The 18,051-nt window shown below is 38.4% G+C and overlaps 1 protein-coding gene across 1 annotated transcript in view; it reads right to left on the bottom strand.

The window, feature by feature from the left end:
- NR3C2 (nuclear receptor subfamily 3 group C member 2) overlaps positions 1-18,051 on the bottom strand; it is a gene marked incomplete at its 5' end in the record, with an annotated part of 201,683 nt that overhangs the window by 73,365 nt on the left and 110,267 nt on the right. Inside the window, one exon of the mRNA XM_080630293.1 lies at positions 14,880-15,019. Within this exon, the coding sequence (XP_080486419.1) occupies positions 14,880-15,019 (140 nt within the window). The remainder of the gene's footprint in view (positions 1-14,879; positions 15,020-18,051) is intronic.

Genomic DNA, 18,051 nt, shown 5'->3' with positions numbered 1-18,051 from the left:
CACCCTCATGGTAAAGAACTTTTTCCTCACATAACTTAAGCACGTGCCAGCTCATCCTGTGACAAAGACAGGACAGACGCGACCACTGGCATTTTTTTCTGAACAAGTATCCTCCTCCCACTTTAATCTTCCTTTATTAGTCTTGGTGCTATTAGTCTAGGTACTTTTAATATGTTACCTCCTTGTCTGGAATGGGAGAAACATTTTTATCTTGGCCTGCTCTGTGACCCTTCCTGGATGTCATAGGCCTTTCTTCCCTCTCTTTCTAAACCTCTGTTTCAGCTGAAACAGTTTGTCCCACATCTGGATGGAAACGGTTTAATTCTAAGGATTTCCCTCCATTCTTCAGTTGACAATCTTCACTTCAAGTGAGACATCTAAGAAATTCACAAGCATACTGACTTTTGATTATGGACTGCATAATCCACATAATGTACATGCATACCAGATTCTGGATTACCCCCACCTGCACTATATGGCAATACTTAAGATCTGTCTTTGCCTGCTGAATCTAAGTGGGCACCTTTACTCATAGAAGCACATGTAGCATTTCCCTCTTTTTTTTCTTGGTGACTTATCATTCTTGCATTGTGAGCTTGCTATTGAAGGCTTCAAGCACATAGAGCATGGTGACAGTAACAAGGACTTCCCCTGTTCTTAGTGGAATTGTAACAGAAAATACAGTAAGTGTGAGAATGGCAATAGAGGACTGAAATGAAAGGTAGAGAGATGATACTGTCCTTCAGTTCTCTATTTCTGGAACATTTACTAACTCTAATGAAAAAGGGATGCTCAAGTAAGCAAATGTACCCAAATTCCATCCAAGAAACCTCTGCTGTTCAACCCTGCCCTGTCTTATAACAGAACACTTTAAGCGCATCTGTTTTGCTTGTGCTTTTATGTCCTTCACTTTTTCATAAGCCTTCTATGAGTGATCTTCTATTATTCAACAGTCAGTGAAAGATTTCATCCTTGTCATATTTCCTCTTCCTTCTTTTAAATGAATAATTAAGATGGAATAATTGTTAGGTATTCCTTCTAAATTTCTTCCATGGCAGTAGATTCCTTCACAAAACAGAAGTGAAACAAGGGGTGTGACCACTGTATCTAAGTGGTTGCACTGTTTTCCAACACCTTAATTTCATAAAGCTGTATGCAATGTATTAAAATATACACATATCTACTGTACTTGACAGAACACCTGCTGCCCCGCATTCAGCACAGAGTACCTGCATGATGACACTGCAGAAGTATGAGGATATGAAATATCACTTGTAGTTCTCAGGACTCTATAAACCAGTATCAGAACTGAGCTGCCTGACTGCATGTATCTTGCACGTGAAGTCATTAACAACCACCCTTCCCCCAAACAAATGAATGTGCGAGCTGATAGTTTCCTTCACGAATATGGTTCTGTCACCGTAGGGATACTGTCTTCCTGTTATTACTAAAAAGACTGCAAGTAAAAGACAGCATTTTTAAATAGGTTAGTGTTTTTTCATTCCCTTTTTTAATTTTATGAATAGTTTAGTATGCCAGCGCACACAAGCTAAGAAGTACTTATTATTTTTTCCCAATAGTCCATCATTATCATTCTGTTGTATCAGAGAAAATTAGCACCTATCACTTACATAATTTCAAGCAGTATTGTTAAGGGTGGAATTTGCATGCATGATATGGTGTATAGGCTAACACAAGTCCATTTGCTAAGTCCACGTGGTGAAAATGGATGAATAAATAATTGAATGCTTAGCTCCAAATATATAATTATTCTTAGAAAAAAATTAGAGCACAAGCCTCTGAAAATACATATAATAATACTCATCTACAGCCAAATACCCTAGACAAAAAATGCCCTTTCAGAAATGGAATAATATAGTTAGATTCCTAAAATGTTTATAGAAAACTTGCATAAATGCCCAAGTTTTGAAAGTACAGGGCTACTGCTCTTCTTCCCCACAGGCCTTAGCTTTAAATTAGAAGCGTTTTCCTAGCCTAATCAAGAAAAGGCTTCGCAGAAACCTTCAAACTGCAGCTTAAATTGCTCCTGTTAGAAAGTTACAGCTCGGTTGTTCTGATCTGTTCCCACGCAGTATCATACAGTCTCTCCCTAAGAAAGTAACATTACCTCTTTTAATATCATCCATCAGCCTGCTCTGTAATAAGCATCTCTGTTCTGACGTTGCAAGAACCGTTTGCCATATGTCTGCTTCCACTACACGAGTCACATTAGTTACTCGTTACATGTAAAGAAACGAGGGAGGGGGCTTTGCAACAGGAAGTATGAAACATCAAGTCCAGTCCTTTTCTGTAGTAGAGTGAAACATAAACCAATTTCCAGATGAAGTAAGATAAACAGGCGGGTACAAATGAGAGAACTACGCTCTAGTTCTTATGCCTGGGAGTAGCCCAAATGAATGCAAATATGCCATGAACAGGAAATGAGTGGAAAAAAATCCACTACTCTGTATACAGTTTTCAGCAAGAATCAAAAAGAACTAAAGGCAAGTGAGGCAAGATATACAAATCTGATACAACTGCATGAACACTGCCAGTAATGACACCTTTTCTGGAAAAGGTGTGAAACATTAGATTACACAGTATTCAAAGTACTCTGTTTAGCAGAATAGCCAGTAGCACACAACTGGCAAAACCTTTTCATGGCATCTTGCAAGAACGGTACCAAAAGCTTCAAAGAAACCCCATTTTCATCAAAACCAATGTAATACTGGTTTTCTGTTTCAGGGACATCACATTGCGTTTTAAAATAATGCATCTGTCTTTCTATTGCAGAGGGTATTTCCATTTTGGTATTTTTCTCACCCTGTGACTTGAAAGTCAGCCTACGTTCTAAATCTCTAGAATAAATTCCTAAAATATAACCTTTCACATTTATTTTCTGAGGCATTTATTTAGTCCTTTTGAATTTCTTCAGATACTCTTTTTCAGGTAAGAGGCATTGAGTAGCTTAAAGAAACATTAAAACCTACTGCCTTAACCAGTAATTCCATTACAGATTTTTGTTCTTATTACCAGTCATAGTACTGGTGTACCACTGAAGAAAATATGTAGATGGACCCACCTGGATACAAAGCTGAGCAAGCTGCTCTGAGCAGGAGAGTTGGACTAGATAATCTCCAGAGGTCTATCCCAATCTTACCAATTCTGTGACTACTTTCTCACTTGGACAAAGTTAATCCACATAAAATGGTGCACTTTTCATAAACTTACGCACATTAGCACAGCCTTTGATAGACCTAAAGTCATGACGTGATTAAGGCATATCTTTCATACCAAAGAAATGCTATAGCCAGTATAAGATGAAGTTTTAAAAAAGGAAGCTTGAAACAAAACAACAGAAAGAAAAGTGTAGCTTCTAAAAAGAAAAAAATATACTGCAAAATATCTGCAGCATATTCAGAAAAGATGGTAAATTAACCATATCATAATGATGCGTTTCAGTAACCTGTGCAGAAGAATTATACAGGGTAAAGGTTGACTGAGATATTAAACATGTTGGGGTATACTGTGTTAACAAAGGTAAGAAAGGATGGATATGAGGATCCATAACATAAACTCCCTGTAACGCAAGTATCAGTTTGTACTAGAGAAGCTAGATTACTGCCTTCCTAAATATACTTCAGTCAAACGGTTTAGGCACAGCTTCTACGACCTTGAGGCGCCTTGTTGCTATTTAGGAAGTGCCACCATCATCAGTGTTTCCTGTGCATGACCACCACCTAGGAATCTTGCTCTTGTTGCTGTCCCTGAACAGGTTATGAAGTCTCAGACTTCCCAACACCTCAAACCCCGAATTCTGATCTTTACAACAGGTTAACCGAAGTCTCTAACTACATTGTGTCTTACTTCTACACCCTCAGTCCCACCTTGCCAGACCTCTAACTTATCCTGGGGACAGTGTGGATTGCGACATAGGATGAATCCGGACATTCCCAAGCTACTGAAAAAAAAGTACATAAAAGATTATAGGGATTTAAAGAAGGAAGAGAGGGAGAGAAAGTCAATGCCTGAGGCAGCTGAATTGCATTCTGGAGAAGAGGACTGCATCTCCTTTTCCATGGACTTACTTTATAATAATAAGCAAGAAAAATCACTAATTATCCTCCTTTTTTCCCGAATATTCAACTTGAGATCGAGAGTCTGATTTGCAGTGGTTTAAGCGACGATAGCTGCAAGTAAAATCAATGGGAATTGCACTTTGGACATACTAAGCATTAGAACAGGCCAAGTATTTTTGCCCCCTGAGGTCCTAAATATCATATATCATAAGCCCTATATCAGTGGGTATGTCTGAGATTCATCTGTGCCTTAGCTCCTCGACTGTAAAACAAGGGTAATAACCACTCATCCTATCTTGTATTTCAAGGGTAAATTAAACAATGTTTGTGAAGCACTTAGATATTATAGTGATGAGCACCACAGAAAAGCTCTGTCAGAAATGAGTAATTATGTATTCTGAGCAAGGGATGAATAGCAATCAGCAGTTGAAGGCACAGGACCATACACTGAGCAATGAGAAGAATACAAGATATTGAATAGCTGTTCATTAATTGAACGTTATCCAATCTGTTCAATGAACAAGGCAGAGGTCTAATGGAAGAAGTTGTATGTGATTGTGTAATTAAGGCTCAATTAGAAATCATTACATGCGGTGCAGAGGAACAAAGACCACACAGGCCACTGGCATTCATTATTTTCATATTTAGCTGTGATTTTGCACACTTGATTTTTTTTTTACCCTCCCCAACAAATTTTTAAAATAGCAAGCTAAAAATATTCCAAGAAGCTCAAACCCCTTGAAGCCCATCACTACACCTAATAAAAGAACCCATACAGAGGAGCAGAAATGGGTGGTAGAGGACACAATAGCCTCAGGTGGCCCTGCCACTCTGAACTCTGAAATGGGAGAAGAAAGGGTCTCCCATGCTGCCAGTGAACAGGACGCCAGTAAACCCTACTGCACAGGAACCACATGCACACGTGAATCCCAAGAACATGCTCTCATCTGCTGCGTGCAGTCTTAACACAGACTTTAGGCTTCAGCTATGCCTACATCACACAACTGCAGGTGACATATACCCCACAGAGAAAGCTCATGTACTTGTGGAAAGGCCATTCCACTCTGCTGTTACTGTGTCAGTTCTGCAGTAGGTATGGAGCTCCCCAGTATGGTGTCAGCAGGTCCTGGCAGCCTTTCACCTGACCCCTACTTGTTTCTGCTGGCTCTTAGTGTGGACCAGGTGTATACAAAAGCCACACATAACCATCTCTTGAAAGAGGTGGGAATGGACTAACCCAAATTCCCTATTTAGGGGTCTGGATTTGGCAACTCAACCATTAGAGATGGCACCAACAATTCTACGGGTTGAGAACAGGTAGTAATTCTGCCTTACAGAATTTCCTCTTCTTAAACAATAGAGCTGTGGGCTTCAAAGCTGACCACAAGCCATTACTGTTTCTATAAAACCTAATGAAACTGCCTCAGTCTAAGCCTAGACTAAACTTAACAAAGGCTCTCCCAACCAACCTTCAACAACCTAAAACTGTGCTGCAAAAAAAGGCTGAAATCCTGGCTTCTTTTAAGGCAATGGGAGATCTGCCATTACCTTTTCCCACTCTATTTATATCAGAGATGCTAGCAGATGCCTTGTTCCCTCTTGTCTATAACAGACAGATCTGTACATACATTTTACCTATTTTTTTTTGTGTGTGTGGAGACTGTTTTCTCACTCTCTTATTTGAAATGGGATTAGGAGGTACAAAAAGATGTTTCGTTTCTGGCTTTATGTATTTATGCATTTATTTTGAGGTTTCATCTATTTAGAATTTCTTTCAGCCACAACACTGCAAAGTTCCTTATCTCTAACATTGTTTCGTTGAAGGCACCTTGCAGGATTATCCCCTTTCAGCTCTTAACTGCCTAAACTGAGACTGGAAGAGCCTTTTCAGGCTCTGAAAGTTTTCTGAACCTTGAGGGTTGTAGAAGGGAAGTGCCATTTGCTACTAGAAGTGAAAATTATAATACTGCTCCGATAGGCTGCCAAAGCAGGAAGGTAACAGCATTTTATGGAGTGGAATCTCTTAAGAAGCAGTACCATAGCGGTAAGGACCTAAAGCATCTCACAAAGGATGCTTTATGCTGTTTGATTTAGAAGATCTCGTACATGTATTTATGTCCAATTGCAAACTCCCATTTGAATGTCTGTTCATGCTTTAGTTATCCATTTACAGTTGTATTATACTAAGCATTACAAAAACACCCCAGCAGCACAGCATCCAAGAAGCCAGACCAATTATACTTCAATGACCAGGGATTTCTCAGTAACCAGACTCTCACTTAAGGGGATTACCAGCAAATGTGACCAAGCATGAAGTCACCTGATGGGGTTTGGGGGAACCTGCAGAGGCTTATCTGGATGGGATGGAGTTATTTCAAAAGGACGTCACTCTCCTAAGCTTTTTTCTGAACTCAAAATGAGAAAAAGTCATTGCAGGAGACAGACATTTACCTGCCAGTATGAATACAAAGCAACTGTGCCTTATGCATGATCTGAGCACTTCACATCAATTTTTAAAAATTGGAGTCCTGTATCTCTGGGAAGATCTGGCTATCCACCATCATTAGAAGTGCAATACCCTAAAAATATATTAGTTAGCTCAGCCTCTCTTTTACTGCTCCTGCTTCCTTCATTTTTGGAGCCAGATGCACTCTCCAGCCTTACCAGAACACAGTATTAACCAAAAGAGACCTCTCTAGCTTCCCTTTTACTTATCACAGATAACCAAATCACATTATACATCAGCTAGTTCTCTTACACTCCGTTTCAAAGCAGGTACTTAAATCCTCCTGACTCCTTTCAATAAAGTGCCCCTCTAAGTCCCTCTTTTTGGTGGTTTACAGCCTTCTCAATATATCAAACTAACTAATGTAATTTTTACCCATTTGCTCTTATCTCAGTACAGTTCTTAGTTCAAAATAAATTCTCCTCCCTCTCAGTTGTCTATTCCTCAACTGTGAAATATTTATAGACAGCAATCATGTCCCAACTCAGACTCATTTTGGGTAAGCTAAAAAAAGCTAAAAGCATTTAGTCACCTGACATAAGACACATTTTTTTATTCCCCAGATCATTTCAGAAGTCCTCCTAATGTGTTTACTTGACTCCAAATCAAAATGTCTTTAACATGCTGGTGACCGGAAGTATACAATGTTCCACATAAGCATTTTCAGCATAATTTGTACCATGATGTTGTGAACACTTTCCTCTTTGATTGAAATACTTGGTGCATCTGAAAACAGGGATTTCGTATAACTACTTTACACAAGTGGCTCAGCCACTTTGGAACTATTACCTGAAAGATTAATTTCTGACCTTCCCCTGTGCAGCATATGGAAAAAATCCACTCTTTCTTAAAGAAAAGTCAGTTGAAGTATATAAGATAACACTAAACTAATGACCGTGGCATTAGAACTTTTGTTAGCCAAAATATTTGCAGCTACCTTAAATCAGCATGCATTCACAGGGCTATCCCACCTCTAGGAAGACTCTGATCTACCAGAATGTTATCCCTGTGATGAGTTAAGACACACCTAACCACAAGTAAAATACAGTTACTGCAACTCAGTGCCTACCACATCATAAGAATGCCAAAATTCCCCCTCTAAGGATGTAGAAAAGCATGTGAAAGCCTGTGTGATGCTTAAATCTGTGGTGATGGAAGCCTGTTACCTAAGATAAACCAATCTTACCACTGCATATGCGTTCTGCTTAATGCATATTGTGCTTGTGCAGGCTGGCTGTCACCTACTGAATGTATCATTTAATAGATAAAGCAGTCTAGAAATTAGAACTCATAAAACAAAGAACAAGACAGACAAAAGAGAGCACGAGAAGAATAGTTGCACTCAGACCTCCTAGCATCATGCAAGTGTTTTTCAAGGCTAGACAGCAGCCTGTATTTAAATCCTCATCCTTGTACTCCTCTCTCCCACTCTACGGCAACACAGGCTTACACAGTAAATAAAAGTTTCAATCAAAAGATTGCAAATGTTGGCAAGTCTTGAGGAAGGGAAGAAATTATTAATGCTTTTGGAAAGGAATGAATGCAGATTTTTAGCATTCTTCATATAAAATACTTTTTCAAACAATATTCCCAGCCATTTACCAACATGCAGCTCTCTGTTGTAGCACTGCAGCTGCTGAACTCACCCATTTTTCACTTGTTTAAAAACCAAGATACTATATCACCTAGATGGTTCCCAAACCTACCCCCTCCTTTCTGAAACTCTACCATGATATACTTGCTCTATTAGTGTTGCAATCTACATTTAACAGACATCAAACATTTATTCTTGTCAGATTTTCTCATGCACACCACATATTCCAAGAGCCGCAAGGAAAGCTTCTCCTCCCATTCTACCTCTCCCCAGCTTTAAAATATTCAGTTGTAATATATACTCCATCCTTTATTGATCTTTTCTTTTCTTTTGTGTCACACTTGCTGCTGCTTGGTTTTTTCCCTCCTTTATGGGGTGCAAAACTTTCTGGTTCCTTTGTCCTACCAGCTTCCTGAACTTCAAGTTCCTAGTAACTAAAGTCAACTAGGAGCAGGAGTAAAGTCTTCATTTCTCTGAGCAATACTGCCTGCCAGAGCAAAAACCAGGAAAAATCTTTTTTATATCTCTGAAAGCATGGAAGGCTGGTGGCAGCTACAAACCTACAACGACTTAATTATTTAAATTTTATTTTACACCTATTAACCATAGCATATCAAGTAAGAGTAGCAGCTGCTACACGAATTTGACCAGCTCACTTGCCCTCAGCAGATCACCCATCTGCTTGCTCTTCACCTAATATTTCTGTTTGATAGGTTGTAAAACAGATTCTTGCAACAGGTCAGGAACAGAGTCAACTTCAAATCTTACATAGAAATTTCTTTGAAAACATATGGACATCTATACTGAGTGATGTCGAATTTAGAGAGGCCGCTGACCTTATGAAAGTGGGTAACAGGAAAATTGCAGCCTGTGATGGAAAAACACTGATTCCATTACAGTGAATGAACAGAAGAGTGGAGAGTGAAGAACTGTATGTATAATTAATTCTAGAAATACAGACCTACAAAATTCATGGGTGCACACACTACAAAATGGTGTGGAAAATGCCTTCCTATAATGTATCAAATGCAGCTTCTAAAGCATAAGAAAGTGATCAACAAGGTAAACTTTCCTGTTAACTGGTAGTATTTTATAAAAGATTAAGGTATGCCGATTAAGCTAATTATTCTAAAGCTATGCATACCAGCATTTAAATTCTCATATCTTGATTATTTCTCCTCCCCAGTTCAAATGAAAATATTTACAAGGCACACACAGAGGCTTTAGTTTCTCTGTTTTCTACTTGGGGGTGCAGAACCTTGGGAAGCTCTTTCACTTACAGTGCACGGGAAAAACATAGAAAGACTACCTGCTTCTGAAACATGTTATGCATAACATTATCACTTCTCCCCTGGGATATTATGTATCTGGCCCATTACTAAAGAGTTGCACGGTGCCTCTGCTTGCCAAAGAACTGAATTTATCTACCACGGAATTTTCAGGCTGCCAATAGCTTGCAATCCTTCATGTAATGATCAGTCTCTGGAAGGCTGTTGCATCCCTTTTGCTACAGCAAAGCCGTCATCCTCAGTGTCTGGCAAGGCAGACTGAGAGTCACCCCAGGTGACTGGTGGGTTGGACCCTTGATCTTGCAGCCCGGGTTGGTTTGTTTCTGTGTTTTCAGAGCAGTCTGGCACAAAGGGAGAATGAAGAACAGCACTTCCCTTCCATGACCTTATCTTTGAGGTAAGCTCAGTTCCCACAGCTGTGCTGAGTCCCTACAGATTGCTACACAAGAAATTTCATCCCTTCCACTACTGAAGCAGAACCTTGGATAACCTGCTGTTAAAACACATAGCAGAAGCAGGATTTCTTTGTTACTAGGCTGCTTGTTGAGGTGCACAGCACATTTGCAATATGCAGGAGGCCACTTAAGTAAGACAGCATCAGATTAGGCTTTCAAAGATTTCCTTTGGCCAAAATTACCCTGACTTTAAATAGGCAAATAACAAAAGTTCAGGTGAAAAAGGAATGCAACCTTAAAAACTTCTGTTGCTGTGACTGTGCTTCTACTTCAGAGGTGATGAAACATCTGCGTTTCTGATATAAAATAGTAGAACTCGATTCCAGGTAAACCTGGAACAGATATCAGCAGCAAAATCTGAAATTTACTGACCATCACACATTTGTATTTAAGAAAAAGACAAGCTTCCTGATGGCTATATAACTATATAACAATATAACTTGTTAATTCTTCCATTTTAAGTAGCTAAAAATCTCCCAGCAAATATGCAAAATAACTTGAAGATGGTGATTTTTGTTGTAGTCTTTAGCACTATTTGGAGATGATAAAATGCCTTCCTTTTTTCTTACCTTCAAGCCAAAAGAAGAATGAAAGATTAGCAACTTAAGAAGCGATATAAATTTTGATTTAGGACAGATTACCTCATACTTGTCTGGAACTTGAACAAAGAAGACTAAAAATGCAAAGCATACACAGGAACAGCTGTGATTTCTGACTTTAAGCCTGTTACTCAGAGAAAGCTGGTTCAGTGGAAAAAGAGAAGACAAGAGTGGCCAGGTGCTTTAGATTCCCTCACAGTACAGTGTATTTTCAGCATATGACTCTACTAACGATCACAGACTAAACAACTTCATGATTGGCCATATCCATAATTTAAAAATTCGTACAATATAGTTATCCTAGGTAAAAAAAGTATCATAAATACAAATGTCTTTTAAGTTTTGCAGTAGCACCATTTATCAACACTTTCATGGTTATTGGATTATGGTGTTTGCAAGGCAGATCAAATTTATATTAATGACACAATCACATTTTTCATATCAGACTCCTGTTCATCAAATCAGTCAGCAAAAAATTCATGCTCACTCGATACCAGAATTTTTCACTTCAGTAATTTACATCCCTGTAATGAATTCCAGCTGAAATTACCTTTGAAATTTCACCAATAAACCCATTTCAATATTTTTCTGGTCTACAGCTCTCCTTCTCATAAATTCATTAGACATTTTCTGCAAGTCTCCAAAATAAGATTCACTGGGAATATAATTACCAGATTTATAATTGGAAATGCAAGCTTTAGTCTCTTTGTTGTTGTGTAGTTTCTTGTTTTTAAATTTCAACACAGTTGTTCTCTGCTGTTATAATCTCTCTGTTTTATAGTATTCACAGAAGCGCAAAGGAACTGGCACTCTAAAGCTGTTCAAGGCAGGCTGACAACATTAGCAATTCTAGCAGAGAACCAAAAAGATAGGTGGTGTGCAGTGGTTCCTTGCTCAAAATTCCCTTTCTCTATGTTCCCATGCTTTTTGACACAATTTGTCTCCCCACTTCATAGAATCACAGAATAATTTGGGTTGGAAAGCATCTCTAAAGGTCATCAAGTCCAATCTCCCTGCAATAAGCAGGGACATGCTCAACTGGAGCACCTGTTCTTGGCCTTCCACCTGAACACCAGTTACTCTTGCCCATGATTTCCATACCACCATATCTTCTGACAGACTATCAGTACAGAACTTTTAAAATTAAACTAATCAAGTCTTTCATTTAGTCGGTAGAAATTCATGACCAAAAGCCTCTTCCCCTCCAAGGAAGAGTTGCTCTGTGCAAAGGGGGCACAAACTGAAACACAGGGGTGGTCTGTCTGAACACCAAAAAGGACTTCTTTTACTGTGAGGATGACCAATCACTGCCAGAGGTTGCCCAGAGAAGTTGTGGAGCCTCCATCCTTTGAGATATTCGAAAGCCATCTGGACATGGTCCTGGGCAACCAGCTCTAAGTGGCCCTGCTTGAGTAGTGGGGTTGGAACAGGTTATCTCCAAAAGTTCCTTCCAAACTCAGCCATTCTGTGGTTCTGTTCAAATAGCACCAGCAGTACCTACCATATTTTATAACAATTGGAACATGAGGCCATTTCTGAAAGAACGTAATTTCTCCTGACACTTTTCTACTGGAACACTGTTTAGTGGAACTAGTAAGAAATACGTGTGTGTGTGTGTGCACATGCACACACATCTAAAGTGTGTAAAATGTAACTGGAAAAACATAATTAAACCTTTTAAAAGTCTACACACATGATTTCATGGAAACTGTGAATGAAACTTGAGTGTTATCTTTTGTTCTTTTAATACAATCTCTTAGAGAGGAAACAATTCAGGTTTACTCAAATTAGCTACTGTATTTATAAATTCTCCAGAAAGTTGTTTCTGTGTTCACAGAGGGAGGTTTACCGTTTTCTTTGCAACAAAGACAAGAATGCAAGCACTTAAGTAAGGAACACAGCTTTAGCTCAGAGCAGACAGGTATGCCTAGGATCTACGTTAAAGGTAGAAGTTCTTTTACCTTTGTAGAAAGTTCTTCCACTTTGATTTATTTTTTACTTATACCATGCATTGAACTACCATAGTTTTCAAGACAAAATCCTCCTGAACATACGATACGGATTACATTACTACAAGTATTTTATTTAAACTAGGGAACCTCAAGATGGGCTGTTTCATTGGTTATGTACCTGGCTAAAAAAATTATGACAACCCTAACGTAAGGTTTTTGTTACAAAACTACCTACGCAAGTTTTCAGTCACACGGATAGTTTCAGGCTGTTTGGAGCCAAAATGTATATTATGGTTTTGTTATTTCCTTTGTGGCTAATACTCTACAATTTACTTTTATGCATATATATGTATACACACACACACAAATATATGTGTGTGTATAAATATGTATGTGTGTATATATAAAAACAGGAAAGTACAAGCCAAATTTTCGGTGTTTGCGTAACAACAATGCTACTGGGAGCATCAAGAGTTCACAGTCATGTGCATACCAAGCAGAAGTCTAGACAGTGCTCACATCCCACTGGTAGGAACATACATGTTAATGTAATAATTCTAAAAAAAAAAAAAAAAAAAGTATTTTAAGTTAATTTAAAATCCCTATCTTCAATTTTTAGGGATGACAGGGTTGCTCCGTCTTTTTTTTTTTTTTTTTTTAAATTACCTTGTAAACTTTCAGTAATTACTGATAACTTTTAATAACAACATTTCTATGCCTGATTAGAGAGTAATACTTTCCTAATAATTTTGGTTTCTGAGGCTTGGAAACATAGTCTTGCTACTTTGTCAACTCCTAAAGGGAATCCTTGGCAATTTTTCATAAACTCCTATAAAGTTGGATAGGGATTTGCACCAGGTTATATCAAAAAGGACATCAAAAGGGAGCAGCATGATAAACATGGATCCATATATGGCATGGAAGCACATGGAGTAAATCACTGAGTGAAAATAAGTAAGGTTTTCCAGCTCCACTTCATGTGCTACATTAAGCAACTAAAAACTCAAAGCAGCAGCTAGGGAATGAAGGCATTCAGGTCAGCTATCGCACAACAGTAGAAGAAAATGGTTTCACAAGGGGGAAACATTTTCCATGTCGTTACAACTTTGTGAAGTTAATTTCAACTAGACTGACACTTTTGATGATAGATAGATAGATAGATAGATAGATAGATAGATAGATAGATAGATAGATACTACATGAGGTCTTGACTTCAATGACACACAAGCCCTGCAGGTCTATTTAACAAAGAGCTAAATCCTTATTGCCATCAGCAGCAGATTTGTTGATCACAGAAAAAATTAATCATATCACACACTGCCTCAATCCTCAGTGCTCAAGCTGGACACCATATTAAAAGTCTGATTTCTTCCTTCTAGGTTTTTCTTCATGTAAAATAAATCAGTAAGAAGGTATTGCCTTCTTCCTCAGTGGTTGCAAGAACATCTACTCATCAGCAAAGATTTATAAAAACCTATACAGTATTTATGTTCTTTGCATGCCATGAACACTTGTGCTTTATCAGGTATTAAAAACTTTATTTTCATCACTTGAAGAAGTTGCTTACAAAGTCTGTACACAAACACTTTCTTTTATCCTGGAAACCCAAGTCACAGACAGGCAACACGTATCAGAGGTCCTGTAGCACTCAGTGTTCTTTTCACTTTTTCAGTAACTTCTTCCTATTGAGACTTCAGGAAAGACTAGCTATACCATAATTAACATAAACCAGGGAGATGTCAGCAAAATGCTCCTGTGATGATAAATCTATCAAAATATAGTCCTCATGAAAATACAGTCCTAGTCCTTAATGAAGAAAGTATCTAAGAAAAGCGCCATAATCAATTCCTGCTTCCCCTCCAATCTAGCACTTCTCTTTTGCTGAAAGACAAAGCAGATGCGCTACTGAGTAGAAAGCCCTGGAGGTATCCACAGGGAGACAACTGACCTGAGTGGGTTGTACTGTCATATAAGGCTGCCAATGCATGAGACAACCATATTCATCCGCCAGTACAGGAGATGCAAGAGTATGTTTACATCAATTGTATCTGTGCCCATTAAAAATGAAAAAAAAAAAAGCACCACTTGGATGGGATAGAAGCCACAGGACTCAGCAGTGCCATGAAGCAAACCAACGGATCCTTTAGAAGGTGCACGCTGCAAAACACCCTGGAATATTCTACATAAATTATATCATATGTAATTGGAGTTCATTCAAGGTTTATTTTTCTTTTTTTTTTTTTTTTTTGTCCAGATTAACACCACACAACTTTATCAACAGCAGAGAACACAAAGGAAAACATAGGTCCATGTATGCGTGCATGTATTTCTATTAAAAATCACCAAACCTGCACATATTTTGCCTTTTCTTTTTTGCTGATGTTTTTACTTTCATGTTTTCTTACCTTCTACTGCCCTCTTGAAAAAAACTTTACAGCTGCCACATGTAACCACCCCATAATGACATCCAGATGCCTCATCTCCGCATACCAAACACACTTTGGAAGGTCTTGAAGATCCAGTTGATACACTTCTCAACGAAGAGCTGCAGTAAAAACAAACCAAACCAAAACAAACAAAACAGCTATGAATATTTCAAATCACACTGGCCATACTGCAAAGTTCAACTAAGAATTTGCAACAGGTATATTGCTTAAGGCACCTTACAATTAGGCAACCACAACTCTTTCTGGCAGCGCCTGGCTGAATACATGAACTGCTTTAATTAGTAAGCGCAATATTTTTATTGTCTGTTTAAGACACCCATAATATATCGATGTTAATGTAAGAAGTTACCACAAGAACAGTGGAATTTATGGGTAGCAGATGATTAAAACTGAAAATAAACAACAAATAAACAAACCACTCTGACAGCTATCTGATAGCTATAAATTTTCTTTCTGTTTGCTTGTCTGTTTAAAGCCTTTACAGCTAAGGAAGACCTGTAATAAAACCGCAAAGACCACTTTATGAAGTAGTACAGCACTTTCCTGCCTGCATTCCTGCTTACCATTGCAGTGGTATAATATTTCTGTAATTTAAAAGCTTACTTCCAAAGTAGTTTTGAAGCCTTTTTACATTCTGCAAGTGCAGAAGACCCTTCCATATGACTGTAGGTACCAAAACAGCAGCATCAGAGATTCAGAAACCATCCCAAAGTATTGAATCCAACTTGTTATTGACAGGTAAGTGTACCACCAGACATTAACTGTACATTATTTTATTCTCACCAAAGGTCTTTAATGATGATAATTAAGAAGTCGGGCTTTCAACTCTTCAACTGAACAAAAGCATTAATGAATGTGTTTTGAAGACCATTATTCACATCTCCTTCGAAGACAGGCTGAGAGAGTTGAGTTTGTTCAGCCTGTGGAAGAGAAACTCATGGGAGACCTTATAATAGTCTTCCAATACCTAAAGGAGGCCTACAGGAAATTTAGACAGGGACTTTTTACACGGGCATGTAGGGATAGGAAAAAGGGGAATGGTTTCAAGCTGACAGAGGGGAGGTTTAGATTAGACATGAGGAAAAAATTCTTTACTGAGAGTGGTGAGACACTGGCACAGGTTGCCCAGAGAAGCTATGGCTGCCCCATGCCTGGGGGCTTGAACTGAATGATCTTCAGGGTCCTTTCCAACTCTAACCATTCTATAATGCTATGACCGCAGACTGATGCATCTTGCAAACCCAGCTTCAACCATCTACCACCTTTTTAAAAGGCAGGGCATTTCTGTTGTTGGGTCTCCTTAAACCATGACTCTCCAAAGGTATCTTTAGGAAGTATTTTCCACTGGCAACACTAAGAGACAGCACTCTTCATAAACAAGTCCTATTTCATGATGCAGCAAGTCTCCTCCCTCCCTTCTTCCCCCAGGAAATGGAAATGCCACCTTAATGTAACCAGCACGTTTAGAGAAACGTGCCAGATACTGAAGGAGGTGAAAGCTTTGGATTCCTCCCACGCCTCTGGAGTCTTTCCTTCCACACAGCCTCTCTTCTCCAGGTAAATGTGACCTCTTGCATTTCTTCACGTTATCTCTCTAAATGCTACCAAACATTTACAAAAACAACCTTAAGAGACTTTACACCAGTGGTGAAATAATCTGATCGTTCATATTGCGGGTCACAGGCTACTTGTCGGTCAGTTATTGGGAAACAAAGTTCACAGGTAGCCTTAATTCAAACATAAGATAAAACCAGCCTGCCTCAGAAATTTCAAGTACGCACGCTTTGCCTTTTTCAAGTTTTCTATCTTCCTTTAAAGAGGTATACAGAGGCCAAGTGACTTATCCAGGGGCACAGCACGAATGTCACTCCAGATCAAGGACTGCAACTCTCCTGGCCTGCAGCTTTACTGTAACATCAAATCTAAATGTCTTCTTAAATGACAGCATTCAGATGCTAATCAAAATGCTCCAAATAGTGTTCCTGCTCGTCTGCTCCCTAGTCTGTTAGATTTACTAGTTTTAGTCGTCATGCTATTTATACTTTCATTACATAACATCACACTACTTGATAATTGCTAGGTGATGGCATTAGCTCATCTGTTAGAAAGACAAAGGAAAGCCTCATCAAATCTATGTTAAAGTAAGTTCTGTATGCTCAAGTCACTGTCATACCTATGCACTCTGCATTAATCTACCCCTAAGGGATGGTACCTTCTTCAGGATTTGCTGAGACTCTGCTGGTATTCAGCTCTGCATTCAGATTTGTTCAGGTAACAAACGTGACTTTCTCCCTCAAGCATATTTCATACTCCACGAAAAACATGAAGCCTCTCATTAAACAGAATTCTTCAAAAGGTGTCTGTTTTCTAGAGAAAATGTCAATAATCTGGAAAAAAATAAACTAGCTCCTTGAAAATTCTTTTTTTTCTTTTCTTTTCTCCTTTTTTTTTCCTTTTTTTGCCTTTTCATTGCAAACAGCAGTATTTTGTCTGGGAAGGGAAACATTTCAATTATAACATGCCCCCAAAATCTTTTAGGGCATTTTTAATTTTGATGCTGCATGTTCCCATTTCTTTATAAGACTAGCAAAAAATTTCCTAGTCTTTCTACCCTGAAAAAGGTCAGTGTATTTTTATTTAATATCTAAAAAAGGTAAAAAGGTAATTCTGTTAGAGAGCTCTTCCTGTGAAGAAATGGAGGTTTCCAGGATATGTGTGTTTGTGTGGTTTTTTATTTCTTTATAGATATATATATACACACACACACACATATATATGCATGCTCAAACTCTCCTTCTACATTATATATATAAGTACGTATTATTTTTGGTTGAAAATTGTCATGTAGGATTTGCAGAAGGTGGGAGACCCTTTTTTTAGATACAAGCTACCCTACAAAATTTCACTTACACAGAATTATTGGGTAAAAAAAGACAGTAAAGACACATTGAGACACCAGCTGATCCACAACTATTATTAAATGCCTACCTAAGACATAATCTGTAGCATATTTTATACAGTGCTTCTCTAAATGAAGGGCTTGACTATAGCTGAAAGATGAAGGTACAGCTTGAATACAGAGCATGTATTCAACTACTCAACCACAGCATCACAGGTGGAAACTTAACAT

This window comes from Psittacula echo (assembly GCF_963264785.1).
Source record: "Psittacula echo genome assembly, chromosome: 1".
Classification (NCBI taxonomy): domain Eukaryota; kingdom Metazoa; phylum Chordata; class Aves; order Psittaciformes; family Psittacidae; genus Psittacula; species Psittacula echo.
The sequence above is the reverse complement of the archived record's forward strand: the minus strand, read 5'-3'. Positions and strand labels throughout refer to the sequence as shown.